The 24300-nt window shown below is 50.7% G+C and overlaps 1 protein-coding gene across 2 annotated transcripts in view; it reads left to right on the top strand.

The window, feature by feature from the left end:
* AXL (AXL receptor tyrosine kinase) overlaps positions 1 to 24300 on the top strand; it is a 37552-nt gene extending 13252 nt beyond the window's left edge. The window contains exons 7-20 of one of the 2 annotated variants that reach the window (XM_010331042.3): positions 1581 to 1791; positions 2094 to 2233; positions 2787 to 2937; positions 3349 to 3375; positions 7579 to 7711; positions 8315 to 8406; positions 14246 to 14341; positions 14476 to 14553; positions 15207 to 15299; positions 15703 to 15824; positions 16455 to 16564; positions 20488 to 20647; positions 21513 to 21649; positions 23556 to 24300. In XM_010331042.3, the coding sequence (XP_010329344.1) occupies positions 1581 to 1791; positions 2094 to 2233; positions 2787 to 2937; positions 3349 to 3375; positions 7579 to 7711; positions 8315 to 8406; positions 14246 to 14341; positions 14476 to 14553; positions 15207 to 15299; positions 15703 to 15824; positions 16455 to 16564; positions 20488 to 20647; positions 21513 to 21649; positions 23556 to 23907 (1902 nt within the window). In that variant the 3' untranslated portion in view covers positions 23908 to 24300. The remainder of the gene's footprint in view (positions 1 to 1580; positions 1792 to 2093; positions 2234 to 2786; positions 2938 to 3348; positions 3376 to 7578; positions 7712 to 8314; positions 8407 to 14245; positions 14342 to 14475; positions 14554 to 15206; positions 15300 to 15702; positions 15825 to 16454; positions 16565 to 20487; positions 20648 to 21512; positions 21650 to 23555) is intronic. The other variant, XM_010331043.3, reaches the window with a different exon arrangement.

The raw sequence follows: 24300 nt of genomic DNA, 5'->3' as shown, positions 1-24300 counted from the left end.
TTCAAGCGATTCTCCTGCCTCAGCCCCCCCGAGTAGCTGGGATTACAGGCGAGCCCCACCACAGCCAGCTAATTTTTTGTATTTTTGGAAGAGACAGGGTTTCACCACATTGGCCAGGCTGGTCTCGAACTCCTAACCTCAAGTGATCCACCCACCTCGTCCCCCCAAAGTGCTGGGATTACAGGCGTGAGCCGCCCTACCTGGTCTATCTGCACTGTTATCATCAACACACTCACTATGCATCATTATTATCAGTGCTCACCGCTCACCCACTCGCCTTGCACTGTGGCTTCCTTTGGGCATAACTACATTTAATCTTTAAACAATCCTGTAAGGCATCTGATCCTCCAAGGCCCCATTTGCCCAAGGAGAAAACTGAGGCTCGGAGAGGTTAGGGTGTGGCCAGAGGTGGCTTTTTTTTTTTTTTTTTTTAGACGGAGTTTCGCTCTTGTTACCTAGGCTGGAGTGCAATGGCGCGATCTCGGCTCACTGCAACCTCCGCCTCCTGGGTTCAGGCAATTCTCCTGCCTCAGCCTCCTGAGTAGCTGGGATTACAGGCACCCGCCACCACGCCCAGCTAATTTTTTTTTTTTTTTTTTTTTTGAGACGGAGTTTCGCTCTTGTTACCCAGGCTGGAGTGCAATGGCGCGATCTCGGCTCACCGCGACCTCCGCCTCCTGGGTTCAGGCAATTCTCCTGCCTCAGCCTCCTGAGTAGCTGGGATTACAGGCACGAGCCACCATGCCCAGCTAATTTTTTGTATTTTTAGTAGAGACGAGGTTTCACTATGTTGACCAGGATGGTCTCGATCTCTTGACCTCGTGATCCACCCGCCTCGGCCTCCCAAAGTGCTGGGATTACAGGCTTGAGCCACCGCGCCCGGCGCCCAGCTAATTTTTTTTTTTGTATTTTTAGTAGAGACGGGGTTTCACCATGTTGACCAGGATGGTCTCGATCTCTTGACCTCGTGATCCACCCGCCTCGGCCTCCCAAAGTGCTGGGATTACAGGCTTAAGCCACAGAGGTGGCTTTTTTTTTTTTTTTTTTTTTTTTTTTTTTTTTTTGAGATGGAGTTTCGCTCTTGTTACCCAGGCTGGAGTGCAATGGCACGATCTCAGCTCACCGCAACCTCCGCCTCCTGGGTTCAAGCAATTCTGCCTCAGCCTCCTGAATAGCTGGGATTACAGGCACGCGCCACCATGCCCAGCTAATTTTTTGTATTTTTAGTAGAGACGGGGTTTCACCATGTTGACCAGGATGGTCTCGATCTCTCGACCTCGTGATCTGCCCACCTCAGCCTCCCAAAGTGCTGGGATTACAGGCTTGAGCCACCGTGCCCGGCTCAGAGGTAGCTTTTGAAAGTGATGACAGAACCACACGGTGCAGCTAAACGAGCTCCTTGCTTTGCAAATCCAGGTGCCAGTGTTGACCTGGCAAGGCGCTGCAGCACACACACACACACACATACACACACCTGTGCAACGTTGTGCCGTCACACAGGGGCCACCACGATTGGGAGCTGTGTGACCATCTTGTGTGACTGCGTGATTATCCTGTCTTCACACCTTCCCTCTCCCCAGGCAGTGCTGTCAGACGATGGGGTAGGCATCCAGGCGGGAGAACCAGATCCCCCCGAGGAGCCCCTCACCTTGCAAGCATCCGTGCCCCCCCACCAGCTTCGGCTGGGCAGCCTCCATCCTCACACCCCTTACCATATCCGCGTGGCATGCACCAGCAGCCAGGGCTCCTCACCCTGGACCCACTGGCTTCCTGTGGCGACACCCGAGGGAGGTAAGAAGGGCTGGCAAGGGAGACGTCACCACTGCCCCACTGGATCTCGCTTACATCAGTGCCACCCCCATTGTCCCCTCTCACCCTTTTCCCCATCATGGCCTCGATCTCCTTCCCGTCCAGTCTCTGACCCCTCACTGACCTCTTTCCCAGCCCTCCTCTCCCCAACGCTTCCGCTTATGGGAGGCCTGCATGAGCTGCCCACGTGCGTGTCCTTGGCACCCTGCACCCACTTCCTGGGAACAGGGGAGGGGGTCAGGAAGAGGTAGGAGTGCCAAATTCCCCTCTTCCCTTTCCTCCAGTGCCCCTGGGCCCCCCTGAGAACATTAGTGCAACTCGGAATGGGAGCAAGGCCTTTGTGCAGTGGCAGGAGCCCCGGGCACCCCTGCAGGGTACCCTGTTAGGGTACCGGCTGGTGTATCAAGGCCAGGACACCCCAGAGGTGGGTGCTGCTGGTGGGATTGGAGTGGAGTGGCTGGGGGAGGAGGGAGACAGGGAGGAGGAGATATCAGGGCAGACATGGACAGTTGTGCAGGCTGGGTAGTACACAATTGCTCTACGCCTAGTGGGGCTCATCAGGGAAGGTCCACATCCACATTCTGGGAGAATAAGGCAGTCTAGGGGAGGGCATGGGGACTGTCTGTTTATGAAGCACTGCAAAAGAATTTCAGCACACTCATGTTTACTGTAAGGATTTTACAGCAGACGGTTGTATAGCAGCTTGGGGAAGGAGTACCTTTTCCCGATTTGCACAAAGGCACTCGTATCGGGGCTAGCAGTAGCCTGACATAGCAGGAGAGGATGGAAGGGGCATCTAGAAGCGGTTGGAGGGATGCAGGTTAAAGGATAAGAGATAAAGGGGAGGACGAGGAAGCATGGGGGGTGGAGGGTGGGGAGAGGGCTTTGAGAAAGAGATGGGGTGTTGAGGCCAAGCGTAGAGGCTTAATAGCTGGGGGGCTGAGGTTCTACCCTGATGCCACTTCTGGACCTCCTAGGTGCTCATGGACATAGGGCTAAGGCAAGAGGTGACCCTGGAGCTGCAGGGGGATGGGTCTGTGGCCAACCTGACGGTGTGCGTGGCAGCCTACACTGCTGCTGGGGATGGACCCTGGAGCCTCCCAGTACCCCTGCAGGCCTGGCACCCAGGTAAGTCCAAAGCCATGCCCAACTCGCTTCAACCTTGTCTCTCCCTCACAGCCTTACTTCCTCCCTGTACCTTACAGTGTTACTGTAACCTAGGCACTGTTCCTGCCCTGAGCCTTACCGAGAGCCGCCCTCACTCCTTTACCCATGCCATGGCCTCACTCCCTTACCCGTGCCATGGCCTCACTCCCTTACCCGTGCCATGGCCTCACTCCCTTACCCGTGCCAGGCCCTCATTCCCTTACCCGTGCCATGCCCTCACTCACCTACCCATGCCACCCCCTCACTCACCTACCCGTGCCACACCTTCACACCCTCACTCCCTTACCTGTGCCACGCCCTCACTCCCTTGCCTGTACCACGCCAGTCTTGTCCTCTCTGAGCACGTCTCCTCTCTGTCCTTTATTCTCACAGGGGAAGCACAGCCAGTCCACCAGCTGGGTAAGGGCTTCCACAACCCCTCTCCTCCCTCCCTACCCGCCACGCCTAGTGGGGGCCCTGTCACCGTTCATACTCATTGCACATCCCTTTCATGTTTCTCAAACTCATCACTCTAACCTACTTCTTGACTTTGTGCGGTCCTTGATGGAGGTGCCCAGAATGGCCTAGCATAGCACATTGTAGGTACTCAGGGAATGACAGATGGGTGAATGGATGGATGAGTAAATGGATGGATGGATGGATAGATGGAGGGTGGATGGGTAGGTGGGTCAGTGGATGAATAGATGGGTAGGTAGGTAGATGAACAGTTAAAAGACTGGATGGTGAGTGGATAAATGGATAGGCGGATGGGTAGATGGGTGTGTGGTTGGATGGATGGATGGATATATGGAGGGTGGTTGTGGGTGGGTCAACAGATTGATAGATGGGTGGGTAGGTGGATGAACAGTTAAAGACTGGATAGTGAGTGGATAAATGGATGGGTAGATGGGTGGGTGGGTGGATGAATGAATAAATGGATGGATGAACAGGTGGATGGATGGACAGATAGATGGATTTGTGAGTAGATGAATGGATGCCTAGAAAGGTGGATGGATGGATGGATGGATGGACGGATGGAAGATGGATGAGGTATCCTTCTCACATCCATCCCTCTTAAATATTTCTCCAACAATTCCCAAACATTCCCGCTACACCTGCTGTACCCTCTGGGCACTATTGCAGCCCACTTCAGTAACTCAATCCACTAGCTTTAAATACTCCTTACATACCTTCCTACATTTCTTCACATACCCTTTCCACACTCACTCCACCCTTCTTTCACATACATCCCATTATAATCCATTCCTCCCACATGACTCCCAAGGCCCACCGACACACAGACTTCTCATCCACAAACCCTGAACACCTTGTATGCACTTACACACCTTCCACACTGCAAACACTGAAAAATGCTGCCACAACTTTCTTGCACCCAATTCTCCTTGCATGCTCACCCCACGTTCCAAAGACATCATTCCCTCACCCTTCACTCCTCCCAACCCATCTCGCTCTCTGCAGTCACACTGAATGCGCCTTGCACACTCAGCACATAACCATCTCCATTTCTTTTTTTCTTTTTCTCTTTCTTTCTTTCTTTTCTTTTTTTTTTTTTTTTTTTTTTTGAGAGAGTCTCGCTCTGTCATCAGGCTGGAGTGCAGTGGTGTGATTTCAGCTTACTGCAAGCTCCGCCTCCTGGGTTCAAGAGATTCTCCTGCCTCAGCCTCCCAAGTAGCTGGGATTACAGGCATGTGCCACCACGCCCAGTTAATTTTTGTATTCTTAGTAGAGGTGGGGTTTCGCCATGTTGGCCAGGCTGGTCTCGATCTCCTAACCTCATGATCTGCCCGCCTGGGCCTCCCAAAGTGCTGGGATTACAGGTGTGAGCATCTGGCAGCCACCTCCATTTCTTACACAGGTCATTCCATCCCTGCCCTTTTCACAGCCCCTTTCTGTGTATCCCACACTCCTCATCTGCTCTTCACACGTTTTGCCTGCTCACCGCACACTTCTCTCACACTGAAATTACATCCATAAAGTTCCTTGCTCATTCCTTGTACCTAAGACTTCACGAATACTCTTCCCACTTCACAAACCCCCAACTCTTCCAGCAGCCATCAACCCTGTATATGCTTACACGCCCCTTTGGATATTTATTTCACTCTCATTCTTTGCTCTATGGAAACCCTTGTGGCCTGGTGCAGCAGCTCATGCCTGTAATCCCAGCACTCTGGGAGGCCCGAGGCAAGTGGATTGACTGAGGTCAAGAGTTTGAGACCATCCTGGCCAATATGGGGAAACCCAGTCTCTACTAAAAATACAAAAATTAGCTGGGCATGGTGGCCCAAGCCTGTAATCCCAACTACTCAGGAGGCTGGGGCACAAGAATTGCTTGAACCTGGCTAGGAGCAGTGGCTCACGTCTGTAGTCTCAGCAATTTGAGAGGCCGAGGCGGGCGGATCACCTGAGGTCAGGAGTTCAAGACCAGCCTGGCCAACATGGTGAAACCCTGTCTTTAAAAAAAAAAGGAATTGCTTGAACCTGAGAAGCAGAGGCTACAGTGAGCCAAGATGGCGCTACTGCACTCCAGCCTGGGCAACAGAGCGAGACTCTGTCTCAAAAAAAAAAAAAAAATTAGCCAGGTGGCACAGACCTGTGGTCTCAGCTACTCAGGAGACATGGTGAAACCCTGTCTCTACTAAAAAAAGGAATACAAAAATTAGGCAGGCATGGTGGTGCATGCCTGTAATCCCAGCTACTTGGGAGCTGGGACAGGAGATTCACTTGAACCTGGGAGGCGGAGGTTGTAGTGAGCTGAGATTGGACCTCTGCACTCTGGCCTGGGCGACAAGAGTGAGACCCTGTCACAAACAAACAAACAAATAAAAATAGAAAAAGAAGAAAGAAACCCCTTTTGTAGTCAGTATATACTCCTCGAAATATATTCCTTAGTGCTTCTTCCACCAGCCTCACCCTCCTGGCACAGGCTTCATGCAGCATCCTACACCCCACGGATCCTCTTCCCCACTCACCTGTTTATCTACACTCTAGTCCACCCTCCTTGCACAAGCATAACATTTCTCACACTAACCTCTGCTATTTGAGATTTCTCCACACCCGTCTCATGTTCATCTAGCCCTCTTGGCACACTCATAACCCCTTCCACACATCTCTCCCTCCCATTCCACACTCACTGCACACTCCTCAAATATCCATCCCACTCTCTTTTTCTTTTTTCTTTTTTTCTTTTTTTTTTGAGACAGAGTTTTGCTCTGTCACCAGGCTAGAGTGCAGTGGTGCGATCTTGGCTCACTGTAACCTCCGCCTCCTGAGTTCAAGCAATTCTCCTGCCTCGGCCTCCTGAGTAGCTGGGATTACAGGCACACGCCACCACACCTGGCTTATTTTTGTATTTTTAACAGAGACAGGGTTTCACCATGTTGGCCAGGTTGGTCTGGATCTCTTGACCTTGTTATACACCCGCCTCAGCCTCCAAAAGTGCTGGGATTATAGTGTGAGCCACAGCACCGGGCCTTTATTTATTTATTTATTTATTTATTTATTTATTTATTTATTTTGAGAGAGAGTCTCACTCTGTTACCCAGGCTGGAGTACAGTGGCCCGATCTTGGCTGACTGGAACCTCCACCTCCCAGATCCAAGCGATTCTCCTGTCTCAGCTTCTGAGTAGCTGGGATTACAGGTGTGCACCACCACGCCCGGCAGCTTTTTTGTATTTTTTTAAAGCAGCGATGAGACAGCTTTTCACCATGTTGGCCAGGCTGTCTTGAACTCCTTTCCTTTTTTTTTTTTTTTTTTTTGTTGTTGTTGTTGACATCATTTTTTTCTTTTTTCTTTTTCTTTTTTTTTTTTTTTTTTTTGAGACGGAGTTTTGCTCTTGTTACCCAGGCTGGAGTGCAATGGCGCGATCTCGGCTCACCACAACCTCCGCCTCCTGGGCTCAGGCAATTCTCCTGTCTCGGCCTCCTGAGTAGCTGGGATTACAGGCACGCACCACCATGCCCAGCTAATTTTTTGTATTTTTAGTAGAGACGGGGTTTCACCATGTTGACCAGGATGGTCTCGATCTCTTGACCTCGTGATCCACCCGCCTCGGCCTCCCAAAGTGCTGGGATTACAGGCACGCGCCACCATGCCCAGCTAATTTTTTGTATTTTTAGTAGAGACGGGGTTTCACCATGTTGACCAGGATGGTCTCGATCTCTTGACCTCGTGATCCACCCGCCTCGGACTCCCAAAGTGCTGGGATTACAGGCTTGAGCCACCGTGCCCGGCCTCTTTTTTTTTATTCTATTTATTTTAAACTCCTCGCCTTAAGTAATCCACCCGCCTCGGCCTCCCAAAGTACTTCAAAAGTGCTGGGATTACTGGCGTGAGCCATCACACCCAGCCTCTGTCCCAATCTTAACTCACTCATCCTACAACTTTCCCACGCTGCTGCTTCAACACGCACTTGTATTATATCCATTGCATGCCCCATCCAGCCCAGCTCATTACGATACGTGAATGCATCCATCACACACCTCATCGAGTATGTGCACTTCGTTGCCCAGGCCTTCTGCCTCCCTCCCACATCACCCCTTTGGGTCACAGAGAGCTGGATCCGAGGTCTCATCCATGACCTGTTCCTCGTGCCCCCTGATAGTGAAGGAACCTCCAGCTCCTGCCCTCTCGCGGCCCTGGTGGTATGTACTGCTAGGAGCAGTCGCGGCCGCTGCCTGTGTCCTCATCTTGGCTCTCTTCCTTGTCCACCGGCGAAAGAAGGAGACCCGTTACGGGTGAGTTGGAACTCCAAGGGGAGGCTGTGTGGACTGGGATGGAGGGGCTGGAGGCAGGGAGGCCAGTGAGGAGGCTGGTGCAGGAGGAGCAATGACCAAGAATCGGAATGAGGGCAAGGGAAGCCAGGCATGGCGGCTCACACCTGTAATCCCAACGCTTTGGGGGCTGAAGCAGGTGGATCACTTGAGGTCAGGAGTTGGACACCAGCCTGACCAACATGGCGAAACCCCATCTCTACTAAAAAATACAAAAGTTAGCGGGACATGGTGGTGCACGCCTGTGGTCCCAGCTACTTGGGAAGCTGAGGCATGAGAATTGCTTGAACCCAGGAGGTAGAGGCTGCGGTGAGCTGAGACTGCACCACTGCACTGCAGCCTGGGTGACAGAGTGAGACTCTGTTTAAAAAAAAAAAAAAAGGAATGAGGGCAAGCGTTGTGGGGAATGAATGGAAGGCAGAAGGTAGCTGCCCACGACATGCTCAGCAAATACTAAGGGAGAGGACAGGCAGGGCTTGAGGCTGGGATGGTGCTTGCTCAACTGCTGTTTGAGGAGGGGGTTCCAGATGGTTTTCCCCTGCCCTCACCTTCTCCCCATCCCCCCAGAGAAGTGTTTGAGCCAACAGTGGAAAGAGGTGAACTGGTTGTGAGGTACCGCGTACGCAAGTCGTACAGTCGCCGGACCACTGAAGCCACCTGTAAGTGAACCCTGTGCCCCACTGCCTTGGCCTGGAGCTGAAGGCTGTAGAGAATCTGACCTGCTGGGTTTCTGTAGATGCCTGAGCCAAAAGTTTCTGAAGGCCTTGGGATACTAGAATGTCAGAACCACAGACCCTAGAAATAACAGAATTGTGGAACCACAAAGAATCTTCAAAGAATAGAATCTTAGACACAGTAAATCGTAGAAACACCAAGACTGGGTGTGATGGCTCATGCCTGTAATCCCAGCACTTTGGGAGGCCGAGGCGGGTGCATCACGAAGTCAAGAGATCTCGATCATCCTGGCCAACATGGTGAAACCCCATTTCTTCTTCTTCTTTTTTTTTTTTTTGAGACGGAGTTTCGCTCTTGTTACCCAGGCTGGAGTGCAATGGCGCGATCTCGGCTCACCGCAACCTCCGCCTCCTGGGTTCAGGCAATTCTCCTGCCTCAGCCTCCTGAGTAGCTGGGATTACAGGCACGCGCCACCATGCCCAGCTAATTTTTTTTTTTGTATTTTTAGTAGAGACGGGGTTTCACCGTGTTGATCAGGATGGTCTCGATCTCCTGACCTCGTGATCCACCTGCCTCAGCCTCCCAAAGTGCTGGTATTACAGGCTTGAGCCACCGCACCCGGCGAAACCCCATTTCTAAAAAAAAAAAAAAAAAAAAAAATATGATGGTGATGTAGCAATGATGACAGACAACCCTATCACTACCTACGTGGCAGGCTCTTTTCTAAGCATCCTACATGTATCGCCTCATTTAATCCTCAGAGCAACCCAAGGAGGTAGGGAGGCTCTGTCGACCAGGCTGGAGTGCAATGGTACAATCTCGGCTCACTGCAAACTCCACCTCCTAGGTTCAAGTAATTCTCATGCCTTGGCCTCCCGAGTAGCTGGGATTACAAGTGCGTGGCACCATGCCTGGCTAATTTTTGCATTTTTAGTAAAGATAGGGTTTCACAATGTTGGCCAGGCTGGTCTTGAGCTCCTGGCTTCAAGTGATCAAACTGCTTTGGCCTCCCAAAGTGCCGGGATAACAGGTGTGCACCACCGCACCCAGCGGAGGTGGGTTTCTTATCACCTTCACTTCACAGATGAGGCAGCTGTGGCACAAAGTGGTGAAGTCACTTACCCAAGGCCACATAGCTTGTAAATTGGATAGCTGGGATTTGAACTCAGGCATTGTTTTTTTTTTGTTTTTAAGACAGAGTCTCGCTCTGTCACCTAGGCTGGAGTACAGTGGCAGGATCTCGGCTTACTGAAACCTCTGCCTCGTGGGTTCAAGCAGCTGTCCTGCCTCAGCCTCCTGAGTAGCGGAGATCACAGGCGTGTGCCACCACATCCGGCTAAGTTCTGTATTTTTAGTAGAGATGGTGTTTCATCATGTTGGCCAGACTGGTTTCAAATTTCTGACCACACGTGATCCACCTGCCTCGGCCTCCCAAAGTGCTGGGATTACAGGTGTGAGCCACTATGCCCAGCCTGAAATCTATACTCTTTTTTTTTTTTTTTTTTTTGAGCCAGAGTTTTGCTCTTGTTACCCAGGCTGGAGTGCAATGGCGCAATCTTGGCTCACTGCAACCTCCGCTTCCTGGATTCAGTGCTGGGATTACAGGCTTGAGCCACCGCGCCCGGCCTAAATCTATACTCTTAATTGCCACACTCTACGAACTCTTGGAATTACAGATTGGTTGAGAGATAGAATCGATCCTAGCCTGAAAAATTATATGCGTATATTCCATACCTTATACTTTTGAAATTATAAAATCTTAGAACTATAGACTCTCTACTAGAAGACTGGAGAGTCACAGAAGCACTCAGCTAAGGAGGGATCGCAGAGGCCTAATCACATCTCTTCTTTGGCCAGGTGTGGTGGCTCATGCCTGTAATCCCAGCACTTTGGGAGGTCTAGGCAGCCAGACACTTGAGGTAGGGAGTTCAAGACCAGCCTGGCCAACATGGCGAGACCCCCGTCTCTACTAAAAATACAAAAATTAGCTGGACGTGGTGGCGTGCATCTGTAATCCCTGCTATCCAGGAGGCTGAGGCAGGAGAATCGCTTGAATCTGGGAGGCGGAGGTTGCAGTGATTCAACTTCAGCCTGGGCAACAGAGCATGACTATCTCAAAAAACAAACAACAAAAAAGAATCCTATCTTTCCAGTTAGGGAAACTGAAATCCAGAAACAAAAGGGAAGAGCTAGACCTCTTCCTAGCATATAGCAGGAAGGCTGCCGGGGCCCCAGGGCGTGTTTGCAAAGGGCTGGGAAAGACATTTATTTAAGAAGAGAAGGAAGAAGTGACAATGTCCCAGTGATTTAATTGAGTGACATACAGCAGCCATTCTCAGAGTGTGAGCCTGGCCCCCTATGGTTCCTGAGACCTTTGCAGGGGTCCATAGGTCAAATCTATTTTCATATTATTACCAAGACATTATTTGCCCTTTTGTGTTCTCATCTCTCATGAGCATTCAATGCAGTTTTCCAGAGAGGCTCCCTGAGGTAGGATGATGCCATCCGTCACTCTGACAGCCGATGGACCTTGTGCTTCTACATTCTTATTTGAAACATCTGCCGGGCGCGGTGGCTCAAGCCTGTAATCCCAGCACTTTGGGAGGCCGAGGCGGGTGGATCACGAGGTCAAGAGATCGAGACCATCCCGGTCAACATGGTGAAACCCCGTCTCTACTAAAAATACAAAAAATTAGCTGGGCATGGTGGCGTGTGCCTGTAATCCCAGCTACTCAGGAGGCTGAGGCAGGAGAATTGCCTGAACCCAGGAGGCGGAGGTTGTGGTGAGCCGAGATCGCGCCATTGCACTCCAGCCTGGGTAACAAGAGCAAAACTCCATCTCCAAAAAAAAAAAAAAAAAAAAAAAGAAACATCTATCAGGACGGGTATGGTGGCTCACGCCTATAATCCCACCACTTTGGGAGGCCAAGGCAGGTGGATTGCTTGAGGTCATGAGTTTGAGACCAGCCTGGACAACATGGTGAAACCCTGTCTCTACTAAAATACAAAAATTAGCCATGTGTGGTGGTGCATGCCTATAATCCCAGCTACTCCGGAGGCTGAGGAAGGAGAATCGATTGAATCCAGGAGGCAGAGGTTGCAGTGAGCTGAGATTGCACCACTGCACTCCAGCCTGGGCAAGAGTGAGAGTCTGTCTGAAAAAAAAAAAGAAAAGAAAAGAAAAAAAAATTAACTAAATCTGACAGTTTGTTTGTTTGTTTTATTTTGAGAAGGAGCCCAGGAGTTTGAGACCAGCATGGGCAACATGGCAAAACCCCATCTCTTAAAAAAATACACACAAAAATTTGCTGCATGTGGTGGCACACACCTATAATCCCAGCAACTCGAGAGGGTGAGGCAACATAATTACTTGAACCTGGGAGGTGGAGTTTGCAGCAAGCTGAGATTATGCCACTGCACTCTAGCCTAGGCCGCAGAGTGAGACTTGGTTTCAAAAAAAAAATAAAATTTTTTTTTTTTGAGACGGAGTTTCGCTCTTGTTACCCAGGCTGGAGTGCAATGGCACGATCTCAGCTCACCGCAACCTCCGCCTCCTGGGTTCAGGCAATTCTCCTGCCTCAGCCTCCTGAGTAGCTGGGATTACAGGCACGCGCCACCATGCCCAGCTAATTTTTTGTATTTTTTTAGTAGAGACAGGGTTTCAGCATGTTGACCAGGATGGTCTCGATCTCTTGACCTCGTGATCCACCCGCCTCAGCCTCCCAAAGTGCTGGGATTACAGGCTTGAGCCACTGTGCCCGGCTTTTTTTTTTTTTTTTTAATGAATGGGGTCTGGCTGTGTTGCCCAGGCCGGTCTCAAACTCCTGGCTTCAAGTGGTTCTCCTTCCTTGGCCTCCCAAATGCTGGGATTACAAGTGTGAACCACTGTGCCCAGCCAGTTTTATTTTTGAATACAGAAATATTGATATGTATATATATGTAACTCACATAAACAAAAGCTCTTCGTAGCAGTCTTCAGTAATTCTAACAATGTAAAGGTGTCCTGGTGTCAATTTGTCTGAGAATGATTACGATGTAACAATGAAAATGAATAAATTACAATTATACTCATCCACAACTAAATTGTAACTATTTCATAGACATCATGTTGAGCTAAAGAAGCCAGACACAAAAGAGAATATACTATGTGATTCCATTTTTATAACATTTCAAAACTAATCTATTGTAAGAGAAATCAGGAAAATGGCTGCCCCTAGGAGGGCAGAGCTCCTTGACTCATGCCTGTAATTCCAGCACTTTGGGAGGCCCAGGCGGGTGGATAACAAAGTCAGGAGTTCAAGACCAGCCTGACCAACATGGTAAAATCCACCTCTAGTAAAAATACAGAATTAGCCAGGTGTGGTGGCACATGCCCATAATGCCAGCTACTCAGGAGGCTGAGGCAGGAGAATTGCTTGAACCCAGGAGGCAAAGTTTGCAGTGAGCTGAGATCATGCCGGTACATTCCAGCCTGGGCTACAGAGCAAGACACTGTCTCAAAAAAGAAAGAAAGAAAGAAAAAGGAAGGAAGGAAGGAAGGGAGAGAGGGAGGAAGGGAGGGAGGGAGGGAGGGAGGGAGGGGAAGGGAAGGGAAAGAAGGGAGGGAGAGAAAGGGAAAAAGAAAGAAATATTTTTGTTTTTTTGTGTTTTCTTTGAGATGTGGGGTCTTGCTCTGTCACCCAGACTGGGATGCAGTGGTGTGAGCTCAGCTCCACCTCCAGGCTCAAGTGATCCTCCAATCTCAGCCTACTGAGTAGCTGGGACTACAGGTGTATGCCACCACACACAGTTAATTTTTGTAATTTTTTGTAGAGATGGGGATTCACCATATTGCCCAGGCTGGTCTTGAACTCCTGGACTCAAGTGATCCCCTGGCCTCGGCCTCCCAAAGTGCTGGGATTACAGGTGTAAGCCACTTTGTCTGGCAAAACAATATTTTTATTTTTATTTCCTTGAAACAGAGTCTTGTTCTGTCACCCAGACTAGAGTGCAGTGGCATGATCTCGGCTCACTGCAAACTTCATCTCCTAGGTTCAAGCGACCCTTCTGCCTCAGCCTCCCAAGTAGCTGGGAGTACAGGCGTGCACCACCATGCCTGGCTAATTTTTGTATTTTTAGTAGAGATGGAGTTTCACCACGTTAGCCAGGTTGGTCTCGAACTTCTGACTTCATGGTCCACCTGCCTCAGCCTCCCAAAGTGCTGGGATTACAGGTGTGAGCCACTGTGCCTGGCAAAATCAATATTTTTTTTTTTTTTTTTGAGACGGAGTTTCGCTATTGTTACCCAGGCTGGAGTGCAATGGCACGATCTCGGCTCACCGCAACCTCCGCCTCCTGGGTTCAGGCAATTCTCCTGCCTCAGCCTCCTGAGTAGCTGGGATTACAGGCACGCGCCACCATGCCCAGCTAATTTTTTGTATCTTTAGTAGACACGGGGTTTCACCATGTTGACCAGGATGGTCTCGATCTCTCGACCTCGTGATCCACCCGCCTCAGCCTCCCAAAGTGCTGGGATTACAGGCTTGAGCCACCGCGCCCGGCTCAAAATCAATATTTTTAACAACTGCTACAGCAGGGCTCTGACCCGTCAGGGAGCCAACTGGAGCAAGAGTGTGACCAGGCTTTAACCCTTTAGTTCCCTTTGAGGGAAGCCTCAGGGGGTCCAGAGGAGGAGCTAGGGTGGAAGGGGCAGGGTACTTAGGGCAGTAGCTAATTTTGAATCAATGTAGCGTTTCAACAATGGGTCTACCCCTACTGGTGGGTGAATGTCACCTGAATGTCAGCCCTGCCCCATGGCTTTGTCCACCCCAACCTTGTATGCAGTGAACAGCCTGGGTATCAGTGAAGAGCTGAAGGAGAAGCTGCGGGATGTGATGGTGGACCGGCACAAGGTGGCCCTGGGGAAGACTCTAGGAGAAGGTGAGTCCCCCCTGGCAGCATACACACATCCTTCTGAACTTCTGAGAGCCTCAATTCCACACCCCCACCCAATTCTAGGAAAAACAGTCCCCCCAGGCCCTCTAAGGTCAGTGTCTCTCTCTGGCCCTTCACAGGAGAGTTTGGAGCCGTGATGGAAGGCCAGCTCAACCAGGATGACTCCGTCCTCAAGGTGGCTGTGAAGACAATGAAGAGTGAGTCATGTGCACCCGTGTGGGACCCCCGGCCCCTTCCCTATGCCCCTGAGAAGAAAGCAGAAAAGTTAACAGCAAGTTAGCCATAGCCTAGAACTTTTGAGTGAGGAGTTCAAGACCAGCCTGGCCAACATGATGAAACCCCATCTCTACTAAAAATACAAATATTAGCTAGGCGTGATGGTGCATGCCTGTAATACCAGCCACTCGGGAGGCTGAGGCACGAGAACCTCTTGAACCAGGGAGGCAGAGGTTGCAGTGAGCCGAGATTGTACCATTACACCCCAGCCTGGGGAACAAGGTCAAAACTCCATCTCAAAAAAAAAAAAAAAATTATATGGATGGTGGTGTGTGCTTGTGGTCCCAGCTACGCAGGAACCCAAGCCTAGGAGTTTGAGCCTGCAGTGAGCTGTGATCGCTATGACTGCAACCAGCCTGGGTGACGAAGCAAGACCCTGTCTCAAAAAAACCAACATAACAGTAGCACCTGAGAAGATGAAATGAGTTAATATACAGAAAGTACTGAATCTGGCGCCTAGTTCATACTCATCATGTTTGATGAAGATTCGTGATGATGATGATGATGATGATGGAGAGGAGGTGGAGGGAGGAACACCTCCCTCATCCTCAACCACCTTTCTCTCTCCCTCTAGTTGCCATCTGCACGAGGTCAGAGCTGGAGGATTTCCTGAGTGAAGCCGTCTGTATGAAGGAATTCGACCATCCCAACGTCATGAAGCTCATCGGTGAGGGAGGGGCAGATTCAAGGGGTCCACAGGCCCCATGGGGGCCACAGCAGAGGGAAGACTCCTTCCTTTGGCCCTGGGAAGATCAGACTTCCAGGCTTCCTGCTCCCCGAGCCTTCAGGGTCAGCAAACTCGCCCCTCCCACTTTCCCTCAGCTTGGAATGTGACCTCTGACCATTCCCAGAAATAGCTGAGGTCCCCAGGAGGGCTCCGGAAACGTCCCTGGGAACTCTGCTGGAAACGGCGTCTCTGCAGCTCGGTCCTTGCTACCTCTTCTACTCCCTAAACAATATGGCAGCCAGATTGGATGGGGAGTGAGGAGAGGCTGGAGTCTGGCTGGGAGGGGGCTTGGCATCACCTTCTGCCCAGCAGGAGTAACAGGGCTGCCTGGGGTGGGGCTCAGGCGTCTGTTTCCAGGGTTCTGAACGAGAGAGCTTTCCGGCACCTGTGGTCATCTTACCTTTCATGAAACATGGAGACCTACACAGTTTCCTCCTCTATTCCCGGCTTGGGGACCAGCCAGTGGTGAGGGGCTTTTAATCATGCAGTCTATAAATATTAACTGAGCATCAGTCAGGTACCCAGTACTGCTCAGATCCTGGGAAGACCGTGGTGACCAGGAGCTAGCTCTCCTGCAGCGTGTCTTCCAGCAGGGGAGGTGAACAGTAAACAAGCTAATAAATACCTAAGCAAGATGACTTAAATGCTAGGAAGGAAATACAGTAGGATGGATGATAAGGAGGCCAGGCAGTTAATTTGGGTGGATGTCTAAGATCTTGCCGGGGAGGTGACCTTGAGGGACTTGGGGCTGGAGAGATGTCTGGAGATCTGGGCAGGAAGCAATCCCAGTAAAATGCACAACATAGGCAAAGGCTCGGAGGTGGGAACAATCGCGGTTTATCTGAAGACCAGACAGGAGTCTGGTGGGAGTGTCTTTCAAGGGCAAGAATATAGGCAATCAAGTCAAACAGGAAGGCTGGAGCAAGTTTATAGGACCTTTCAGGCCATGGAACGGGGTTGGGTTGAATTGTCAGAGCCACGGGAAACCACTGCAGGCAGAGATAGGCCTGCACAGAGGGACAGAGGGAGGAGGGATCAGTGCCAAGGACTCTACTGACCTCTATTGACCCTCCTCCAACCTGCCTTCGCCCCCAGTACCTGCCCACTCAGATGCTAGTGAAGTTCATGGCAGACATCGCCAGTGGCATGGAGTATCTGAGTACCAAGAGATTCATACATCGGGACCTGGCGGCCAGGAATTGCATGTGAGTGCCTTTCAGGGACACCCCCGACTGCTCCCACACTCCCTGAGGGAGCTCCCTCCCTCCTGCGTAGAATGGAAGCTGAGCTAGACACCTGATGAAGGCAGGCCAGAACTTAGGACCAGGAAAATCAGTAAGGGGATCTGGGAAGGCTTCCTGGAGGAGGTGGGTCCTGAACTGAGGTCTGGGAGGAGTATTTGGATGCAGAGAGAGAAGAGACAAGAAGGTGGGCTCAGTGCACAGCATGAGGTGAGCAAAGGGGCCAAGGTGACTGATGGGGGTGGGGACCTGTGAGCCTCATCTCTGTCCTGTTTCGTGCTGAGTGTCTTGCCTGGGGCTGCCCTTTGGAAGTGGCCACACTGGATAAGGAAACCAAACTCCCCACCAATGGACAAACAGAAAATAGGCCAGATGGGGCGTGGTGGCTCACACCTGTAATCCCAGCACTTTGGGAGGCCGAGGCCGGTGGATCACAAGGTCAAGAGGTCGAGACCATCCTGGTCAACATGGTGAAACCCCGTCTCTACTAAAAATACAAAAATTAGCTGGGCATGGTGGTGCGTGCCTGTAATCCCAGCTACTCAGGAGGCTGAGGCAGGAGAATTGCCTGAACACAGGAGGTGGAGTTTGCAGGTGAGCTGAGATCGCGCCATTGCACTCCAGCCTGGGTAATAAGAGCAAAACTCCGTCTCAAAAAAAAAAAAAAAACACACACACACAAAATTCAGCTAGGTGTGGTGGTGTGTGCCTGTGGTGGCGCATGCCTATAATCTCAGCATGAGAATTTCTTGAACCTGGGAAGTGGAGCTTGCAGTGAGCAGAGAGTGATTGCACCACTGCACTCCAGCCTGGGCAACACAGTGAGACTCTGTCAAAAAAAAGAAAAAAAGAAACAGAGAGAGAGAGGGAGAGAGAGGGGGGAGGGGAGAGAGAGAGAGAGAGAGAGAGAAAGAAAGAAATAAAGAAATAGTGACCTGTAGTCCCAGCCACTCCCAAGACTGAGGTGGGAGGATTGCTTGAGCCTCGAGACCAGCTTGGGTAACACAGTGAGACCCTATCTCAAAAAAAAAAGAACAAGAGCGGGGCGCGGTGGCTCAAGCCTGTAATCCCAGCACTTTGGGAGGCCGAGGCGGGTGGATCACGAGGTCGAGAGATCGAGACCATCCCGGTCAACATGGTGAAACCCCGTCTCTACTAAAAAGACAAAAAATTAGCTGGGCGTGGTGGCGCGTGCCTGTAATCTCAGCTACTCAGGAGGCTGAGGCAGGAGAATTGCCTGAACCCAGGAGGCGGAGGTTGTGGTGAGCCGAGATCACACCATTGTGCTCCAGCCTGGGTAACAAGAGCGAAACTCCGTCTCAAAAAAAAAAAAAAAAAAAAAAAAGAACAAGAAATCCCCCAAAAGCCAGAATAGAGGGTAAGGGGAGGGTAGAGCATGGAGGGAATGGAACCACAGAGTTAGAATATTGGTCTCCACCAGGTGCAGTGGCTCACACCTATAATCCTAGCCCTTTCGGAGGCTGAGGTAGGAGGATCACTTGTACCCAGGAGTTCAAGACCAGCCTGGGCAACATAGTGAACCCTGTCTCTACAAAAAATAAAAATAAATTAGATGGGCCTGATGGTGTATGCCTGGGGTCCCAGCTACTCAGGAGACCAGTGTGGGAGGATTGCTTTGACCTCAGGAGGTTGAGGCTGAAGTGAGCCATGATGGTATGACTTCACTACTGCCTAGGCAACAGAGCAAGACCTCATCTCAAAAAAATTCATGTATATTTTACATATGCTAAAATATACACATCATATATGTGCAGCTCAGCTCAATGAATTTTTTTTTTTTTTTTTTTTTTTTTTTTAGACAGAGTTTCGCTCTTGTTACCCAGGCTGGAGTGCAATGGCTCAATCTCGGCTCACCGCAACCTCCGCCTCCTGGGTTCAGGCAATTCTCCTGCCTCAGCCTCCTGAGTAGCTGGGATTACAGGCACGCGCCACCATGCCCAGCTAATTTTTTGTATTTTTAGTAGAGACGGGGTTTCACCATGTTGACCAGGATGGTCTCGATCTCTTGACCTTGTGATCCACCCTCCTCAGCCTCCCAAAGTGCTGGGATTACAGGCGTGAGCCACTGCGCCCGGCTCAGCTCAATGAATTTTTTATGGGAACAGACCCATGTAACCACTAGATCAAGGTAAAGAATATTTCTTAGCCCCAGCAGGCTCCTCCATGACTCTTCCTCTTCCCAGTCACTACCCCAAAACTATCCTGACTTCTCAGCACTCTTTTCACCTTTTCTGAAAAGTCATACAAATGGGATCATACTGTTTGTATTGCTTTGTATCTGGCTTCTATGGCTCAGCATGATGTTTTTGAGATTAATCTGTGTAGGGATAGTTCGCTCTTTTTCTTTGCTTTCTGATATTCCACCATATGAATGTCCTATAGATGGTCTCTCTCCTTCCTTCTTTCTTTCTTTCTTTCTTTTGTTCTTTCTTTCTTTCCTTCTTTTCTTTTTGTTTCCCTTTCTTATCTTTTTTGTTTTGTTCTGACAGAGTCTTACTCTGTCCTTTAAGCTGGGGTGCAGTGGCATGATCATAGCTCACTGCAGCCTCCAACTCCTGGCTGAAGCTATCCTCCTGCCTCAGCCTCTGGAACTACAGACATGTGCCACCATGCCTAGCTATTTTAAAATTTTTTTGGCCAGGTGCGGTGGCTCAAGCCTGTAATCCCAGCACTTTGGGAGGCCAAGGCGGGCGGATCACGAGGTCAAGAGATCGAGACCATCCTGGTCAACATGGTGAAACCCCATCTCTACTAAAAATACAAAAAATTAGCTGGGCATGGTGGCGCATGCCTGTAATCCCAGCTACTCAGGAGGCTGAGGCAGGAGAATTGTCTGAACCCAGGAGGCGGAGGTTGCGGTGAGCCGAGATCGCGCCATTGCACTCCAGCCTGGGTAACAAGAGCGAAACTCTGTCTCACGAAAAAAAAAAAATTTTTTTGTAGAGACAGGGTCTTGCTTTGTTTTCCAGGCTGGTCTTGAACTTCTAGCCTTAAGTGATCTTCCTCCTCCTGCCTTGGCCTCCCAAAGTGCCAAAATTATAGGCTTGAGCCCACTGAGCCACTGTGCCAAGCCTTTTTTTTTTTTTTTGATATGGAGTCTCACTCACTCTGCTGCCCAGGCTGGAGTACAGTGGCATGATCTCAACTCACTGCAACCTCCGCCTACTGGGTTCAACTGATTCTCCTGCATCAGCCTCCTGAGTAGCTGGGATTTCAGGTGTGTGCTACCACACGCAGCTAATTTTTGTGCTCTTAGTAGAGACAGAGTTTCACCATGTTGGCCAGGCTGGTCTCGAACTCCTGACCTCAAGTGATCCAAGGCCTTGCCTTGGCCTCCCAAAGTGCTAGGATTACAGGTGTGAGCCACTGTGCCCAGCCATGTTCTGTTTCTTGATCTGGGTGCTCGTTACATGGGTGTGTGTGTGAAAATTCAATGATCTGCTCACTTAAGATTTTTGCACATTTCCGTATGTACAGTATACTTCAAGAAAAAACAATTTTTCATCAAGGAATCAAACCCAAGGAAGGACCTTAGAATCTAGCAAAGAGCCAAACTTAGGAAGGCCTGTAGAAGCCCTTTGTCCCATCCTCATTTGACAGAGGGGACAAGAAGTAAAGCATCCCACCCATTTGGACTGGGGCGAAGGGTTTTTTTTGTTTTTTGTTTTTTGTTTTTCAATTCACCTGGGTGCAGGTGGGCTGAGGCCAAAAAGGGTGTCAGCCTGGGGTGAAGGTTTGGGAGGCAAATCCCCACCTCCAGCCAGGACAGCAAGGTCAGGAGGTGCAGATGTATCTGAAAGCCAGGGCACGCTTCCTGGTGGAGGTGGCCGATGCCCTGATCCTGTTCCTCTCCCCAATCCGAACAGGCTGAACGAGAACATGTCCGTGTGTGTGGCGGACTTCGGGCTCTCCAAGAAGATCTACAATGGGGACTACTACCGCCAGGGACGTATCGCCAAGATGCCAGTCAAGTGGATTGCCATTGAGAGTCTAGCCGACCGTGTCTACACCAGCAAGAGCGATGTGGTACATGCATCCCCGCCAAGATTGGGGAACCACAGGAGGGCATGGCCTGACCACCACACACCATGTCCGAGCAGCTGTGGATGCAAGGGTCCCAGGGACATGTGGGCTTCCCTTTGTAAGGGGTTGTCCACATGGACTGGGCATGTCTTGGGGTATGGTGGGCATCTCTGAGCAGTGCTGTGTGCATGCCCAGGATAGATACAGACCCATGTGTGCATGGTGGCAATGTAGACAGTTTGGGTTAGGAGAGGCTGCAGTGATCGTGTGTGCATGTGCACACTCATAGAATGTGGACAGCTAGGGTGTGCAGAGCGACACATGAGCTCATGTGTCCATGAAGTGTGTAAATGCATGTGAGGGCAAGCATGTATATGTATCCACGAAAGTTACTTAAAGTATTATATATATGTGTGTGTGTGCATATACATATTTTTAGACAGAGTCTTGCTCTGTTGCCCAGACTGGAGTGCAGTTGTGCGATCTCAGCTTACTGCAACCTCTGCCTCCCAGGTCAAGTGATTCTCCTGCCACAGCCTCCCGAGTAGCTGGGATTACAGGTGCCCACCACCATGCCCAGCTAATTTTTGTTGTTTTAGTACAGATGGGATTTCACCATGTTGGTCAGGCTGGTCTCCAACTCCTGACCTCAGGTCATCTGCCCGCCTCAGCCTCCCAAAGTGCTGGGATTACAGGCGTGAGCCACTGTGCCCGGCCAAAGTATGTTTCTGTGAATACTGTGATGCTCCCAGAAGATGGTTGTGAACACATGTACATAAGTGTGGGTGTACCCATGAACCTGTGTATGGGAGTGGGGTCATTCTGTACAGGGGAGACTGTCTAATTCCCTCCCCTCTGCCCCTCACAGTGGTCCTTCGGGGTGACGATGTGGGAGATTGCCACAAGAGGCCAAACCCCATATCCAGGAGTGGAGAACAGCGAGATTTATGACTATCTGCGCCAGGGAAACCGCCTGAAGCAGCCTGCGGACTGTCTGGATGGACTGTGAGGAACCTTAGGTTCCCCCCAACCAAGAATTCACTCCAAATCCCTGATTACCCCCACATGGCCCTCACAGGTCCAGGACTCTCTATAACCAGGACAGAATCCCTGAGAATGCTGAGCGACCCATTGCCCCTCACCAATGCTCTGAGTAGGGCCACCACTAGCCAGTGGAGTGCAAATCGGCTAAAGGCACCTTTTCCTCCTTTGGCTGTGTCTGGAATGCAGGTTGAATCAGCCCCCTGCCTCCCCATCCCCAAGTCAGGTACCCTTGGGCAGTGAAGAACAGCACAGTCTTACCTGGTGGCCCTGCCTCTGGGACCTGCACTCCCAGAGATTTCTAATTCATCCCAGACTCCTGAGCACACCACGCTTCCCCCACATGTTCCTCAACACCCGGAACTCTCTGCAAAACCCTCCAGTTTGTTTTATTGACCTTCTCTAGACTCAGGTCTCCTCTGAGATGTTTGCAGGATCCTTTAGGGTGTGCTTATCAAACTTTGCAATATTGGAGCACGTGGAGAAGGCCATGATATTTAGCCAGCACTTTGAGGGTAAAGAGAAGATGCTGGTTGGGTCAGGAGGAGACAGCCTGGGGCCTCAGACTCCTCAGTCCACCTTGGGTACTCCAAGAGCTGACAGAAGTAAAAATAACAGCTCCTTTTTTTTTTTTTTTTTTTTTTGACATGTAGTCTCGCTGTCACCCAGGCTAGAGTACAGTGTCGTGATCTCGGCTCACTGCAACCTCCAACTCCCTGGTTCAAGCAATTTCCCTGCCACGGCCTCCCAAGTAGCTAGGATTACGGGTGCACACCACTATGCCTGGCTAATTTTTTTGCAGTTTTAGTAGAGATGGGGTTTCACCATATTGGTCAGGCTGGTCTCGAACCCTTGACCTTGTGATCCACCCACCTCAGCCTCGCAAAGTGCTGAGATTACAGGCGTGAGGCATCATGCCCGGCCCAGAAGATTGCTTTTAAGGTGGCTTACTCACATGGCTGCAGCAGGAGGCTTCAGTTCATTACCATGCGGACCCCTTTGTGGCGCTGTTTGAGCTTACTCACAACGTGGCAGTCCATGAGAAAGTGCGAGGAAGCTGCAATGCCTTTTATGACCTAGTCTCAGAAGTCACACATGCCATCACTTCTGCCAAAGCAGAAGCAAGTTACTAGGTTCTGCCGTTGCTCAAGAGGAGGGGATTTATTCTCTGTCTTTTGCAGGGAGGAGGGTCAAAGCATGCATGGACCTATTTTATTTTTTTTTTATTTTATTTTATTTTTTTTTTTTTGAGACGGAGTTTCGCTCTTGTTACCCAGGCTGGAGTGCAATGGCGCGATCTCGGCTCACCGCAACCTCCGCCTCCTGGGTTCAGGCAATTCTCCCGCCTCAGCCTCCTGAGTAGCTGGGATTACAGGCACGCGCCACCATGCCCAGCTATTTTTTTTGTATTTTTAGTAGAGACGGGGTTTCACCATGTTGACCAAGATGGTCTCGATCTCTTGACCTTGTGATCCACCCGCCTCGGCCTCCCAAAGTGCTGGGATTACAGGCTTGAGCCACCGCGCCCGGCCGCATGGACCTATTTTAAATCAGCACAGCTTGTAAGTGGCATAGCCAGGCTTTGATGCGAGTCTGTTCTGGGGAACTGGGAAGGTCTATTCTAGCAAACCCTCATCAGAATACTACTCCATACCCAGACAGGTTGCCCGATACCCTTCCCAGCTCCCAGGACCCAATAGAGAAACTCGGGAGTTTCCAAATTATCATAGACAGCCTCAAACTGCTGAGGCTCCTCCAGCCCTCTAAAATGCCCCCAGTCCCCTGAGTGTCCTAAAATGTCCCCAGGCTCCCAGAGCGCTCCCCTTCTGAGTCCCTGCTCAATCTCCCACTCCTCATTTTGCTGCCCTAGGTATGCCCTGATGTCGCGGTGCTGGGAGCTGAATCCGCAGGACCGGCCAAGTTTTGCAGAGCTGCGGGAAGATCTGGAGAACACACTGAAGGCTTTGCCGCCTGCCCAGGAGCCTGACGAAATCCTCTATGTCAACATGGATGAGGGTGGAGGTTATCCTGAACCCCCTGGAGCTGCTGGAGGAGCCGACCCCCCAACCCAGCCAGACCCTAAGGATTCCTGTAGCTGCCTCACTGCAGCTGAGGTCCATCCTGCTGGACGCTATGTCCTCTGCCCTTCCACAGCCCCCAGCCCCCCTCAGCCTGCTGATCGGGGCTCCCCAGCAGCCCCAGGGCAGGAGGATGGCGCCTGAGACAACCCTCCACCTGGGACTCCCTCTCAGGATCCAAGCTAGGCACTGCCACTGGGGGAAACTCCACCCCCGCCCCCTGACTCTCCCACCCCAGGCCTTATCCCCACCTGCAACCCTATCTTCCTACCTATCCCACCTCCATCCCAGACAGGTCCTTCCCCTTCTCTGTGCAGTGGCATCACCTTAAAAGCCATAGCATCACCATTTGTAAAAGAAAGGGGTTGGATTGCAATTATTTGAGACCCTCCCAGGTGTTAACATTCCAAGACTCTAGATTCTAAGGTTTAAAGAGTCTAGATTCAAAGATTCTAGGTTTCAAAGATGCTATGAGTCTTTGGTTCTAAGGACCTGAAATTCCAAAGTCTTTAATTCATTAAAGTGCTAAGGTTATAA

Source organism: Saimiri boliviensis, chromosome 14 (assembly GCF_048565385.1).
Source record: "Saimiri boliviensis isolate mSaiBol1 chromosome 14, mSaiBol1.pri, whole genome shotgun sequence".
In the NCBI taxonomy this organism is placed as follows: Eukaryota; Metazoa; Chordata; class Mammalia; order Primates; family Cebidae; genus Saimiri; species Saimiri boliviensis.
This window is presented reverse-complemented; position numbering and strand designations above follow the sequence as displayed.